Genomic DNA, 16,571 nt, shown 5'->3' on the forward strand with positions numbered 1-16,571 from the left:
AATAGAAACAAATATTTATTGCAATGTTGTTACATCAAAGTGTATTTTCTACAAAAAAATACCATATTTACTTGCATATAAGATGAGGTTTTCATTCATTTTTCACTGCTTCAAAAACCTAGGTTGTCTTATATGTGCGAGCAAAGGATTCTTTGTGTTTTTGCTGTGAACCGTGTATAGTTCATGCTGCCATTATAGGTCTACAGTCTATTTATCGTAAGTTGGAACCTACTGTAAACACATTAAGACATCCCACTTTGTTTACTGATTTAATCCTCTGTCCATCAATTAAAAACTGTGTTGCATCTCATTTTTCCCAGATAATAGTTTCCTGTTACTTATAAAATCATTAATGAAATTCAGGCCACTTAGCAATGATTATAAATGTAGTTATTTCACATATGTTAAATTATTTTTAATGAATATTAAGCACATTCTGAATCATTAAAAATAAATTTTTTCCAGTCATGCTGATTATAGTGTTTTGGTTTTGTTTTCCATTCATCACCTATTAACGCAAACATGGTTGTTTGTCTTAATAAGTGCATTTGATAACATTTTATTTGTGATTAAACGAAATAGATTTATTAATACAATTCTAATTTTTTCTTTATTTTGATGTTTAAAGTCACACTTTGTCCTATGTGCGAGATCGTCTTATATGTGAGTAAATATGGTAATTTGTCAAAAATAGAAGACTTAACATATACACATAGTATATTATTATTCATTGATAAATTATTATTATTAGTATAAAATCAAACTTTCGGTTATATTACATGATTAATATTTCATATAATATTTCAATGCTGATGAATTAAACATTCACATAAACATCTAATGAGATACTAATTGATGTGTTTAAAATTAATTTCAGTACATAAAATGTTATTCTACTTAAATAAAAGTATGTTCCATATTTTTTGAAAATGTAATTTGCAATCATTAATATGAAACATAAAATTGTTACCTGTATGAATTTTGCTAACACTATTATGTCTGACTAAATTTAAACTATTAATTAATTATAAAATATTTTTATTCTATATAAATAATTAAGAAGTCACAACTATAACATCTATGATATTAATATTTAAAAAATAGAAGAAACTAAATTTTTCAAAACATTTATATTAATATGACTAATAGACAAGAGAAATTAACATAGACATGTTTATTTCTAATTAGATCTTTAAGTTTATTAATGATAAATCTTGAAATTTAAAAAATAAGGAGAATATATCACAGGAATAAAAAATTAATAATTGAAATTTAACAATATATATAGAAATAACAAATTATACTTATAATGTTTCAAGTATAATTTGTATCTCCTTGAATCTAAGATGCATCATGAATTTAATATAAAATTTTAAATTTCTTTTAAGGAGAGAACATTTTAAAATAGTTTTTTAAATAGTAAAATAGTTAGTTAAATAGTAGTAAAAATTTTTATCAAGTTTTGTTAAGTAAAATGAAGTTAGAAAATAGTACAAATACCACAAATAGATAATGTTTCGCAGCCCTATTTCCATTTCTTATGCATAATAATGTCATATCGAAGGTGTTTTAAACATTGCAAAAGATGTTCATTAATTAATTTAAACATTCATTCCAGTAAAGCTCATTTTAACTCATGAATGTTGAGCGGTATAGCCCTAAATGCCTTTATTGGTACAAAATAGACCATGTGGTCTACTTGCAAAAACTGTCAATTATTATTTTGAAATATGAATGCAAAATTGAATCTAAGATGCACCTCTACTTTAGACAAGTGAAGATGAGTAAGAAAGAGAAGTGTTTTAGAATCAAGGAAAAATAATGTATTTTTATAATAATTTAATTACTTTAAATTATATTAATTAAAAAGTTTCAGCTGAATTTAAAGGCATTTGTTTTGAATTTGAACGATATTATTATAATGTAAAATATATGAACAATTTACATTAAATATAAATTACATAGTTTCTATTTTTTGTTTTTTAAAAACAGTTAGAAATAGAAACAAAATTGTATTATGAAATAAATGAATAATGAATGATATTATGCATATTACTTAATAACTAATGTAAATTTCTGTTGAAAAAAGCCCAAATTTTTGTTCCTCGGAGATTTCACTCTACTAAAACTTTTAGATTTAATGACAATGACCTGTTACTTATTAGCACTGGAAAAACCCAAGAGAAAAGACCATGTAGTGTGTGCATGATGGATTCCAACAATTATGCATATTTTATTTTATCAAATGAGAAACATAAATTTAAATTTATTTTAAAAATCTATTATAAAATAATTTATTAATGACTATTCAAAATTTTAAGAAACTTACAATAAAGTGGATTTTTTCTATTTATATACTTACAGTAATTAAATTTATAAAATTAATCTATTCCTGTTTCATATATAAAATATTTAGCTTAAAACTGTCACATTTTTCTGTCTTAAATGAAAAGAAATAGAAACAGTAGCATGGGGAATCAAAAAAAAAAAAAAATCATCAGAAAATTTTTTAACAAGTGGGTGAGTGAGGAGTAAAGTTCCTTAGTAACATTATAATTTGAAAACATTCAAATTTATTTTAGAACTAGCAGATGAACCAGGCATTGCCAAGGCAAAAAATAACAACAATGATTAAGATTATTAGATTATTTCGTACTTCTAACCCTTATATTATATTATAGTGTTTTATTTATATAACTTCAAAGGTTATCTTATGTAAGGGTTATCACACTGAGTGATCAATCTAACGCAGTTTAAAAATTCTTTAATTTATGAACAGTAGAGGAATAAAGAATTTTTAAAATCTGTTAGATTGGTTACTCAGTGTGATAAACCTTTACATAAGATAACCTTTGTATCTTTACATAAGATAACCTTATAGTATTTGATATAAATCAAATACTATGATATAACAAATATTAAAATGAAAACCATATAAAGAGTTTGGTTATTTTAATCTACCATTGTCATATTTATCAGAATACTCAGATGCTATGAAATGGTACAGTTTCATTGGTCAAGTGGACACCAATTGAAAATATGATATTTTAAAAAATTTAAGATATCATATTTTCTATTGGTTAGAGTTAATACAGTAGAACCTCGAAAACTCGGCCTAATGTGAACCGAAGGGTGGACGAGTTTGTGAAAATGCTGGGTTATTGGGAATGGGGTTAAAAAAAAATAAGTATGAGTGTTTCCTCAGAAAATACTGTACTGTACTTGTATGTATTGTTTACTTGAGAATATAACAGAGAATAAACTGCCCAAATACCCTTAAACAAAGGAAAAGTACGTCTTTTATGAAGGCATAGAGCCTTTACTACATGAAAATGAAAATTAATGAATACACTGTGTACAGTAATTNTGTAATTTGCAATCATTAATATGAAACATAAAATTGTTACCTGTATGAATTTTGCTAACACTATTATGTCTGACTAAATTTAAACTATTAATTAATTATAAAATATTTTTATTCTATATAAATAATTAAGAAGTCACAACTATAACATCTATGATATTAATATTTAAAAAATAGAAGAAACTAAATTTTTCAAAACATTTATATTAATATGACTAATAGACAAGAGAAATTAACATAGACATGTTTATTTCTAATTAGATCTTTAAGTTTATTAATGATAAATCTTGAAATTTAAAAAATAAGGAGAATATATCACAGGAATAAAAAATTAATAATTGAAATTTAACAATATATATAGAAATAACAAATTATACTTATAATGTTTCAAGTATAATTTGTATCTCCTTGAATCTAAGATGCATCATGAATTTAATATAAAATTTTAAATTTCTTTTAAGGAGAGAACATTTTAAAATAGTTTTTTAAATAGTAAAATAGTTAGTTAAATAGTAGTAAAAATTTTTATCAAGTTTTGTTAAGTAAAATGAAGTTAGAAAATAGTACAAATACCACAAATAGATAATGTTTCGCAGCCCTATTTCCATTTCTTATGCATAATAATGTCATATCGAAGGTGTTTTAAACATTGCAAAAGATGTTCATTAATTAATTTAAACATTCATTCCAGTAAAGCTCATTTTAACTCATGAATGTTGAGCGGTATAGCCCTAAATGCCTTTATTGGTACAAAATAGACCATGTGGTCTACTTGCAAAAACTGTCAATTATTATTTTGAAATATGAATGCAAAATTGAATCTAAGATGCACCTCTACTTTAGACAAGTGAAGATGAGTAAGAAAGAGAAGTGTTTTAGAATCAAGGAAAAATAATATATTTTTATAATAATTTAATTACTTTAAATTATATTAATTAAAAAGTTTCAGCTGAATTTAAAGGCATTTGTTTTGAATTTGAACGATATTATTATAATGTAAAATATATGAACAATTTACATTAAATATAAATTACATAGTTTCTATTTTTTGTTTTTTAAAAACAGTTAGAAATAGAAACAAAATTGTATTATGAAATAAATGAATAATGAATGATATTATGCATATTACTTAATAACTAATGTAAATTTCTGTTGAAAAAAGCCCAAATTTTTGTTCCTCGGAGATTTCACTCTACTAAAACTTTTAGATTTAATGACAATGACCTGTTACTTATTAGCACTGGAAAAACCCAAGAGAAAAGACCATGTAGTGTGTGCATGATGGATTCCAACAATTATGCATATTTTATTTTATCAAATGAGAAACATAAATTTAAATTTATTTTAAAAATCTATTATAAAATAATTTATTAATGACTATTCAAAATTTTAAGAAACTTACAATAAAGTGGATTTTTTCTATTTATATACTTACAGTAATTAAATTTATAAAATTAATCTATTCCTGTTTCATATATAAAATATTTAGCTTAAAACTGTCACATTTTTCTGTCTTAAATGAAAAGAAATAGAAACAGTAGCATGGGGAATCAAAAAAAAAAAAAAATCATCAGAAAATTTTTTAACAAGTGGGTGAGTGAGGAGTAAAGTTCCTTAGTAACATTATAATTTGAAAACATTCAAATTTATTTTAGAACTAGCAGATGAACCAGGCATTGCCAAGGCAAAAAATAACAACAATGATTAAGATTATTAGATTATTTCGTACTTCTAACCCTTATATTATATTATAGTGTTTTATTTATATAACTTCAAAGGTTATCTTATGTAAGGGTTATCACACTGAGTGATCAATCTAACGCAGTTTAAAAATTCTTTAATTTATGAACAGTAGAGGAATAAAGAATTTTTAAAATCTGTTAGATTGGTTACTCAGTGTGATAAACCTTTACATAAGATAACCTTTGTATCTTTACATAAGATAACCTTATAGTATTTGATATAAATCAAATACTATGATATAACAAATATTAAAATGAAAACCATATAAAGAGTTTGGTTATTTTAATCTACCATTGTCATATTTATCAGAATACTCAGATGCTATGAAATGGTACAGTTTCATTGGTCAAGTGGACACCAATTGAAAATATGATATTTTAAAAAATTTAAGATATCATATTTTCTATTGGTTAGAGTTAATACAGTAGAACCTCGAAAACTCGGCCTAATGTGAACCGAAGGGTGGACGAGTTTGTGAAAATGCTGGGTTATTGGGAATGGGGTTAAAAAAAAATAAGTATGAGTGTTTCCTCAGAAAATACTGTACTGTACTTGTATGTATTGTTTACTTGAGAATATAACAGAGAATAAACTGCCCAAATACCCTTAAACAAAGGAAAAGTACGTCTTTTATGAAGGCATAGAGCCTTTACTACATGAAAATGAAAATTAATGAATACACTGTGTACAGTAATTTACCTGATAAGACAGACCTCAGAAAAATCCTGTTGAATGGGTTATATAGATAGATAAAGCTGTCTATAATGAAAATTAATTAACTAAGGATTTTTTTGCCCTGCCAGGGTGTGGCCGAGTTATCCGGAGTGCTGGGTTATCGAGAGCCGAGTTTTCGAGGTTCTACTGTATTAGAAAAAATTTTTTTTCTAATATTAATTTTAAGAAACTGCACCATACACAGCCAAATATTAAATGGTAATCTGCCAATGAATCAAATCTTGCAGAAAAACAGACCAAATATTTAAACTTGGCAACCACTTAAAACATATTTTGTGCTTGCTGATAATCTTATATTATGTAATTTTCCTATTCAAATGCCACCATACCGCTGGTTCAATAGAAAGAAGGGACTGTCACTGAAAGGAGTCAAAATTAATTCAACCAAACCTGACGATAACTTAAAATTGGTCATCATCAGGATTATAACTAAACCTGATGACATATAAATTCCAACTGTCCCACCTGTCTATCCTTCCTTAATCTTGAGAAAGGAGTTAGACAGATGAAAGTCAAGACCAGATGTGAAAAGCTTAGGAGCAGGAGGACTAGATTAACTATATGCAAACTTCCAGTTTGGAATGGCAGTCACATTACTTCAATTTAAAATTTTCCACTGAACATAGTTAGATAGATGATCAAACATGACTCTATTGCTAACAGGAAAAATATGATGTACAGGGACAAGACACCACTAAAAGAATTGAGAACATTGTGACTATGTTACAATAAATAATCACTCGTTAAAATTAATTTAATTTATTTGGTTATGACAATGCAACACGTAAGTGATCTGTGGAAGAATGCATCCCAAGAAGACTTTTATGGGAAGCTGGACCTTATTTAGGTGTTACTAATGTGAAGAAAATCTGGAAAACTCTACATGACCAGCCTGTTGTCTATGCCCAAACCCGCAACTAACTAACTATCAGTGTTTGGTAGTTTTATCCACTTGGCTACTGGAGAGTGCTTATTGGAATTAAGAAAGTACCATTCAGAAATGAAAAAACCAAGTCATTACATGTGGAAAATTAAATACTTATATACTTACTATAGACTTTTCTCACAATTACACTTTCAATTCCACACAGGCAAATGCAATATGCTACCTGTCTCAGTAATGATACAGCACATTTATTTCATGCTATATCATTGTCACAGTAATTAAATGAATATAATATATATTTTTAAAAATGATATCAATTATTATAATTTTAAGCCAGTTTAAATATATTTACACAGTTTTGAAAATATATGTATTATATTGAAAAATACAGTATGATGGGAGAAAAACATAGGTCCTAATTCAGTAGATGGCGTTTCCCAGAATTTTTCGAATTTAAATTTTAACTTCTTAAAACAATTTTTTCACGATTGGAAAGAATCGAAAACTTTACCAAGAAATATTTTAAAATATTAATAGAAAAATATAGAAGTTTTAGTAGAAATGCTCAACCGAATATCCGTGAAATTGCATTCCAACAACAAGTACACAAGAATTCTCGGCAAATTAGAGCAGAAATGTGGCTGCAACAGATTTTTCATCGTCAAATGTACGTTTCTTTATCGTAAATTTTGTTAATTTCGAATTAATCTTTTATTCTTATTATTATTCTTTTTATTATTATTCAGTTTTAATGATTATACTAGCTGTATACACCGCAGTTGGTTATGGAAATGAATTTGTCTGCACTTTCACATCGATCGTCTATCCCATTTACGCTTCGTAAGTTTTAATTGTAGAGTACTGTATTTACTTTTTCGAATTTCGTAGTTTCTTACGTAACAGAATATTTAAATGCAGAATGAATGCGATTCAAAGAGGAACACCACGAGATACAGAAATTATACTGACATATTGGGTGATATTTGCATTAATTTATATGTTTGAAAATTTATTTAATGCCGTAATGACTTCGATTCCTTATTATTGGTTGATGAAGATAAACACCACTCTAAGTTCTTATATACAGAGTGGCCATTATTAGTTTCTATATTCAGAGCAGTCTGTAGCTGTAACTAATAAGTGAAATGACACAAAAATTTGTATACAGATTAAACAAAGATGTGGAAAAGGATTTTAAAAAGTGTTCAAAAATTTCAGCTCTGGGATGTTTTGGCATACGGTTTATTAAAGAAACGTTGCAACATTGGCAGACAAAGAATTGTATTACACTATACGTCAAAAACATCCCTGAAAAACATTTACGATCAGTTGTAGGACATATTGTTCATCGCCTTCAAATTTTAAACCTGAACAATTGGACACACATTGAATAATATTACTGACAGCAGTAAATAGCCTCTGCAGAAGGCATTTTTAGTTGTTTTTAGTGTATTTTTCCTTTAAAGTGCTCCAACAGAAATTTTGATTTTTGAATTAAAAATCTTTTTGCAAAATCTCTTTCTGCATCCTTTCTATGTGTATACAAATTTTGGTGTCAATTCGCTTATTGGTTATAGCTACACAGTGCTCTGAATAGAGAAACTTTAATTATGACCACCTTGTACTTCACGCCGAATTCTATTCGTTTCACATTCAAGAAATTATTTTTCAGATGTTATTCCTGATCTTCTGCTTCGCTCCAGTTTCTAATAATCTTTCATTATTTCTCTATCGAAACGTCTTGAGTGTACTGATGACAAGTATTTTAGTAGAGAAACGCAATGGTTCTGATTTGGATAATGAACTCGCAATAAAATCATCCGAAATGAAGACAGACAGTTGTAGACAAGAAGATTGTAGAGTTGAAAATTCCGATCAGGAGGAAGATTTTTAAATAGTTAATGCTCGGAAAATAGGATGTGATGTGTTTAAATTAAATATTTAGTCATACTTCAACTTCGATATATGTTTTATAAAATTATCTAAATACTATATATATAATTACTTGTCCTGACTGACTGACTGAGTCACTGATTCATCATCGCCCAGAGCAAACCGCTGAACCTAAACAGGTGAAATATTGTACACAGTTAGGGTACGTCATGGCAACGCACACTAAGAAGAAATTTGTCGAAATTCTCCCGCGGTGGAAAGAGAGAGAGCATTTCATTTCAGACATTGTGATAAATATTCTTATATATTTCNAATTGCAGTTTCCCCAGCAACTGTATGGAGATGTATGCATAATCATAAAAATGCCAAATTTATCAAAATGACTGCCAAACCGAAATTAACACAATTGCACAAAACAGCTAGATTAAAGTGGGCCAAAGACAAGATGACATGGAAAGAGGAATAGAAACAAATAGTCTTTTCAGATGAAAAAAAGTGGAATTTGGATGGACCTGACGGTTATAGTCACTACTGGCATGATTTGAAGAAGAACGAAGAAGTCAGAATGAGCAGACAGCAAGGTGGAGGATCTGTGATGGTGTGGGCAGGATTTGGATGAGGAGGTAAAACAGATATTGTATTCATAGAAGGTAGAATGAATTCAGAAAAGTATCAAGAACTGTTGTATCAAAATTTAATAACTTTTGGACCACTTACTGGAGGAGAAAACTGGCAATTCCGACAGGATAATGCTGCCATTCATACATCAAAGTCAACTAAAAATTGATTTGCTGAAAAAAAAATTACTGTAATTGATTGGCCATCATGGAGCCCTGATATGAACCCGATAGAAAATATTTGAGGCATTATGAGTCGTCTTGTTTATGGCCAAAACAGACAATACAATACTGTAAATGAATTGAAATTAGCTATTATGGATTGTTGGGAAAATATTAAACAAGAACAACTTCAAAAACTAGTAAAATGTATGCCTGATAGAGTATTTGAACTAATTAAATCAAATGGTGGACCTACAAAATATTAAAACATCACAAATTGTTTTTTTTGTACCCATGTGTTTATACTTTTGAAACAATCAAAAATTGAAAATATGTGATAATTTTTTTTGTAATTGTAAGATTGCTGTAAAAATTTCAGAAAATGTTTAAATTGATGTTGTAAATCAGTGATTCTCAAACCTTTTCGATCCACCGCCCCCTTTGTTCCATAAAATTATACCCAACACCCCCAACCCATTTTCTCTTGTGTGAGAAAAAGATTGGAAATATTCTTAGGAAAACTTTTCTATGAATCTCACACTTTGTGCCCTTACTGTACAGTCTGGTCTAATGAAGCACGCACCTGCGTATAATCGATAAACGCAGTCGTAACTTATCGCTTGCATTTTCAGGACACGCCACCTGTTATCATAGAGTTTTGAGATGGACCCTTCCGATCCGTGATGAAATAGGGATGAGGCAGTTGCTCAAGAGGGGCATTTAAGCGGTGTCACCTGACTGTTTTAATCGACAAAACTAATCGATGATAACTTTTTTATCCCCGCTTATATAGCGTGAGATTTTTAAGTGGAAAGTTACGGTAATCATTTATAAAAATTTACGATTATATCTTTTATTTCAATCAGTTTTTCCCTTTCAACGTCTTTTTATATTTATTTTATTGTAATTTGATTCGAAAAAGGAAATAAATAAACATATCAGCTTTCACTTAGCTCAAGTTTCAGGGACCAACGGCGGTTTCGTTTGTAATTGGAGAAGAAAGTGTTTTCTTTCACGGTTAGTGTAGAATTTATTATTTTAGCCGTCATCCATCCCATTGCCATTATAAACAAGCTGTTAATCGTAAATAAAAGATCCGGCTTCCGTTCCGATGTCATTGGTGCTATCTATCCCTTTAAATGTTTTCTCTTCTTCTGTATGTTCAACTATTAATTTTCCAATACTTTTTAATATTGCACGAGACATCTTCATAATTTCAGCTAATAAATCCAATATTGCTCTCTGAANCGCCATCTATGAACAAGTAGCACTATTAGTGTACTAGACCAGACTAGACGTTCACGGTGCCACAGTTTATAACTTTGTTAAATTTCTTCTGATTTTAATTTGTATGTAAAATTTTATTAATTGTGAATTGCAAAAAGGCAAATGAAAAGCAACAAAAAACTAAAAAAATTACTAGAACCACAATGGAACTAAAAAAAGAGATTGTTCAGAAATATGAAGGTGGCATGCATGTTTGAGATTTTAACTGTTGCATACCGTATTCTGAGAACGACAATATCAACAATCATGAAAAATAAAGACATTATTAAATCTGCTAACGTTGCGAAAGGGGTTAAATCAATTTCTAAACAGAGATTGAAAACATTAGATCATGTTGAGAAATTGCTTTTGCTTTGGATAACTGAAAAACAGTGTGCTGGCGACAGTGTATCAGAAGCAATTATTTGCGAGAAAGCTAAAAAGATACATGCTGATCTCATGAAAATCAAGCAGAAACTAGCCAGGAAAGCGATGTGTTTAAACCAGCCATTTTTTTTTTTACATGAGAACAGATTAATCATTTTTACATTACTTCTTATGGGAAAGATTGGTTTGGTATACGTCCTACTCAGTATAAGTCCAAACATCAGGAACTGATTAAGGTCATATACTGAGGTCCCACTGTACATTAAAGTTAAATTTGTTTGCTGGAATTGTAATATTAGCATAACTCAAACTCATAAAAGTGAGTAATTTCCTAAAATATCATTGTAATTACCTTTTTTTTTGCTAACAATGTTGCAACAAGTTTAACATCTGGTGGATCTTGAGAGACTGCATCTAATACCATATAACGTTTTTCTTTTGCTATATTCAAAACATCAAGTAAAACACTGACTTCTGTTAAGGCACTCCTATAAAATATACAAAATTTTAAATTATATTATTATTATTAGCTCATAAATAACATCACTATTTATCTGAATAATTTATTTATAAAAAAAATATCAAAAATATTATTTAAAATATTTTATAAATCTGCAATTTTGTATACCAGACAAACTTTTAAATTCTCACATAAAATTAATAACTGGTAATATTTCAAACACAAGTAAAATACTGTTTTTATGATGTTAAAAGATAAAAACTGAGTTCAAAAAACAAATGTAAAGTAAATATATTTGTTTTTTGAACACAGTTTTCATCTTTCAACTGATAATATTTATTTAATAAAGAAATAATTAAATATGTACAGATATCCCCCGTATAAGACGGTTGTTAGGCCAAGACTCCACTAGCGTAAAAACTGGTGTAAAAACCTTTGCCATAAAAACTTTTAATCGCGTGACCTATTTGTGTTGGTGTCTGAATTGCAGTGGAGGTCCGGCTAGCAAAGTTTTTACGGCGACGGTACTATCGAAGTTATAAAGACAATTATTACATTGTACAAGTTCTTTTCTGTACTATAATTACAAATGTAGTAAAAATAATATCTTTACTTTCATATATTAACTTTTATTATCGTATTATTAATTAAGATAACATACAGCACTTATTAAGCTTAGCTTTTTTCATTATATACTCCTCTAAATTGAAGGATTTTCCTTTGGCCGTCCATATTGCATGATTTAGGCATCCATTATTATAATCGGGATACTTCTTGTCGTAGATACACGAATACTTTTGGATGTTTTCGATAAATCTTTCCAGATCTATTCTAGAGTAGCCATGAGGGAATGTATACAAAAGCTTGTTTTTTGCCATTTTTGCACCACGTCACAATGACCTAGATTTAACTGACTTCTGATTGGTGGATGGTACCATTTTACGGCCGTATTTGCGTCCAAAGTTGAACACTGCTCAACTCGCTTTTATGCTGGTTTTATGACCTGCTCAAGCGTAAAATATCAGGGTCACGTGATTAAAAGCTTTTATGGCGATGGGTTTTTTCGCCGTTTTTACGGTAGTAGAGTCTCGGCCTTAGGTTCTGAAAAAAATGTCGTGTTATATGTTTCCATGCTATATGAAACAAAGGACTAGTACAAAACATAGGGTTAGACTTCAAAAGTTAGCAAAAGTATACTATTTTTTTCATAATTAAGAAAAATATATTTATTAAAGCAATCAATAATTAACTAACAATCACAATTGAAAGTATTGGACATTAAAATTAATTTTTTATTCACTGTTAAACAAGGACCTTTTATTTTTGACAAAATATTGTCATCATCTGAGCTTTATTGTTGACCTTAATCTGAAGTTTCAGGAAATCTTGATATTCTATTTTTTTCATAAAATTTGATATTTTCATTTGCTTGCATTTGCCTAAGAGATCTTTAAAAATTTAGTCGATTTATGTAATAACTTTTAATTTAATCTAAAAAACAAAACACAGCAACAGTCTTTTGAGTTCATTTAGAGCACATTCACCAATGACAGCAACACCTGGTTTTGTAGGATAGCTGGAATAGGAAGCTAGAAGAAGAAGAAAAATGCACACTTAGTACTCATAATAAAGAAAACAAACATCCAGTATTCTTTATGAGTACTAATGGAGAATGAAAGGCACAAAACAATATTGAAAATTTCAACATTCTAAAATCCATAGGCAAATATGAGACAACACACATACTTGCTTAAAAAATACTGAATGACAGAGTTTGCACTTAAAAGTTGTGACATTTTGTACAATGATGTCTCCAATTTTTCTTCACACAGAAAAATGCTGAGTTTTTAAGACCCAGAAATTTTTTATTTGATTAATATTTTCAGGGTGAAATCATCCCATCTTTAAATTACTTTAAAACAAAATAAAATTGAACATTTCTAAATACAAAAATCAAACAGTTACTTTATATTCTTAAATGAAACGGCATGCTTTGAACACATTAAATCAAATTCAAAGAAAATTGAAGTAATAGGAATAAACAAAATTATATATATATAAAATAAAATTAAGTTCTTTACAGTAAAAAAAAAAATGTTGAACTTTGAAAACATTAATCAAATAAATGACTTCTAGCTCCTAGAAACTCTTCTAGCTAGGGATTGTAAATTTACCAACTTTTTCATTTACTGGTAATTCGGTAAATGAAAATTAAAGTACCAGTTTACCAGTAAATTACCGGTAAATTTTTTCCTGAAAAATAAAATTAAGATGATAAAAAATATGTCATTTTGATTTCCATTTCACATTTTTTTATTTCAAAGATACAGAATATAAAAAATATAAGAATCAAACTATTATTCTAAACAAACTATAATAATAACTTTTAGAAACAGAAATAAAATAATACAGAAAAATAAAAATACAACAGAAATGATATATAGTACCTAATACCATTTTATTGATTACCATTTTTTTAAAAATAACTTCTCAAGAAACTTAAATTATTTATAGTCTTATCTCCTAATTTTGACGATCTGTATCTGTAATCTGTACGATTTACACCGCCTCTTAAACCCAAGAAAGTTTAAATTAAAATTAAACAAAAAATATTAAACATAAAATTAATAATTAGGTATATTTTTGCTTACACTTACCTGTTTTTTTTATCTTCAATATCCCTTTAGCCCTTTTAAATATTTATAAACACAATATTTTCTACATAAAAATTTCTAGTATGGATTTTTTATTTGCCGAATTACTGGTAAATTTCAAAAATTTACCAGTAAGTTTACCGAATGTTTTTTTTTGTCAATTTATCGGTTAACCGGTAAATCGGTATACAATCCCTACTTCTAGCATTCTTCTGTCTGAATGTAAACTTGAAGGAATGGAGGCTTACATAAGATAAGTTGCCTTAGAACTAAAAACGTTTCTACTTATATTTTCCATAAATTACAAAAATAATAAAATGATGTGTTTATATGTAATTGCAATATGTATTTGTTTCTACATATTGAAATATATTAGAAATTACCATTATTTTACTACTAATTACAATTTGAAAAGCAATAAAAATAGTCAGTTGCATTTTCAAAAGAAAAGTAGCAATATAATACTGCTACAAATATTGTTGCTTTAAGCTGTAATTCTATCATAATACTTGCAAATTGCTACAGCTATTAAAAAGATGTTAGGTCATCAGTAAACACTTGTTAACAATAATGACTTACAGTATGTTTCAAACTTATGTAAACACTTCTTTCTACCAATAAAGTCCTCTGCCACCAAAAACAATGACAAAATACTTCTGAAATTCATCTAATAAAATACATCAAACTAAACCAAAGAGCCAGTTTATAATTTAAATTAAAAAGAAAGTGGCTTCTTGATTTAAGGTTTGATGTGTTTTATAAGATGTATATATAATACAGAGTTGTTATTTCCATATGTTGAAGACTTTCAAAATTAATTTTCCTTCATTTTCTATTTCTGAAATTTAGCAAGAGACCAAGTTACCTTGCTAAATTTTTGTTGTTCTGTGATACTCATGAAAAGTTACAATATGTTTTTGACAGCAACTACAACAAAATAACGGCAATTATCACAAATATCTTCACTTCTGGCAAATCACTGTCTATGTGAAACCACTTTAAATGTTTTGGATTTTATAATTAAATTCAGAACCATTTAAATAAAAGGATATTCAATGTAACAAGTCAATCTGAGAAATTCAAATTCTATAGTTATATTTCTAAATATTAAGTAAAACTATAGAAGTTTACCATTATGCATTTTCTTTTAATTTTTTTAGATACATATTTGATAGCCATTTCCAAAACAAAGAATTTTGTTGGAGCAACCTATATAAACAAAAAATTTCATAGGACTACTTACTGAGTATGCACCATTTGAGACACCATTGCTTAAGCTTGCTTTCATCATGGAGCAGCATGTTGGACAGCAGATGTGTACAAAATGTCACACGATCTTGCTTCAACATAACCAATCACGACTACCTAAAAACGTCAGTTGCCTCAGCTTTGTGACATCTCTAATGTATTTCCTGAAAACTTTCTTCTTACAAAAGACTGTTCCTTTAGGATGAACTGTAGAGGCACAAAGTGATAGAGCAGAGACGTCATATTTCCTAACACACAATTCACTTCTTTTCAAACTCCAAAAAATTGGCAGACCATAGTTTGATAAACTGTGATCCTTGGGCTTTTACTGATTAAACAGAGACATAATAAAGGCTAATCTCAACATTACAAACCTTTTGTGTAAAGTTATATCTATTTCATTTCAACATTTTTAGTTCATTTTCAAGAAAGAATTATTTTTGTTAGTGAGACATTTTGTCTTCATTGTTTCATATAATCATAAAAATAAACTGAAGTAATAACTGTTTTATAAATAATTTCACAAGAATACTGGTCCACAAACAAAAACTTTGAGAAGCACTGCTCTAACACACATTACATCTACTGTTTTAAATGAAACACTTTATTTCTAAACAGAAGCCTTTATATAAATATAGCTCATATCTTAAAATAAAACAATTAATTATATAAAACATATATATTTGTAAATTTAGATAACAAATTTATAGTTATAAGCTGAATGCTTATCAATCTGAATTTTAAATTAATTCAATTATTTGTTCTGTTTTTATGGAGTTAATCTTGAAAAATAAATCATCATTGTCAAATCTTGTCTGGGCGAGTTTTTGTGTTAAAACGTTCCAGTATTATAGAAAACATAACTAATGCAATGTTTACTGAACTGTGATCTGCCAACTTTTCAGAATCCATAAAAAAGGTGAATCATGTTTTAGAAAATATGACTGCTCTACCACACAATGTCTTGAAAGTTCAGTCCAAAAGAACAAAGTCTTTTGCAAGAAGAAAGTTCTCAGGAAAGATGACAGAGATATCACGTGGCTTCGAATCAAAGCAATGTGACATTTTGTATGCATCTGCCATCAAATGTGACATCCCACGAAGACAAGCTTAAGCAATGGCTTTTCACACACAGGACACAGCCTGTAAATACAGT

General features: G+C 28.2%; 2 protein-coding genes across 2 annotated transcripts in view; one reads left to right on the forward strand and one right to left on the reverse strand.

Annotated features, from left to right (window-relative positions):
* LOC111630099 (mediator of RNA polymerase II transcription subunit 17-like) overlaps window positions 1-16,571 on the reverse strand; it is a 33,891-nt gene that overhangs the window by 16,413 nt on the left and 907 nt on the right. The window contains exon 3 of the mRNA XM_023374121.1: window positions 11,406-11,541. Within this exon, the coding sequence (XP_023229889.1) occupies window positions 11,406-11,541 (136 nt within the window). The remainder of the gene's footprint in view (window positions 1-11,405; window positions 11,542-16,571) is intronic.
* On the forward strand, window positions 7,209-8,530 carry LOC111630098 (receptor expression-enhancing protein 5-like). The gene is made up of 3 exons (XM_023374120.1): window positions 7,209-7,395; window positions 7,475-7,568; window positions 7,647-8,530. The coding sequence occupies exons 1-3, from the start codon at window positions 7,290-7,292 to the stop codon at window positions 7,828-7,830; spliced, it is 384 nt and encodes a 127-aa protein (XP_023229888.1). The 5' UTR covers window positions 7,209-7,289; the 3' UTR covers window positions 7,831-8,530.

This window comes from Centruroides sculpturatus, unplaced genomic scaffold (assembly GCF_000671375.1).
Source record: "Centruroides sculpturatus isolate CEXI.00-Female unplaced genomic scaffold, Cexi_2.0 scaffold625, whole genome shotgun sequence".
In the NCBI taxonomy this organism is placed as follows: domain Eukaryota; kingdom Metazoa; phylum Arthropoda; class Arachnida; order Scorpiones; family Buthidae; genus Centruroides; species Centruroides sculpturatus.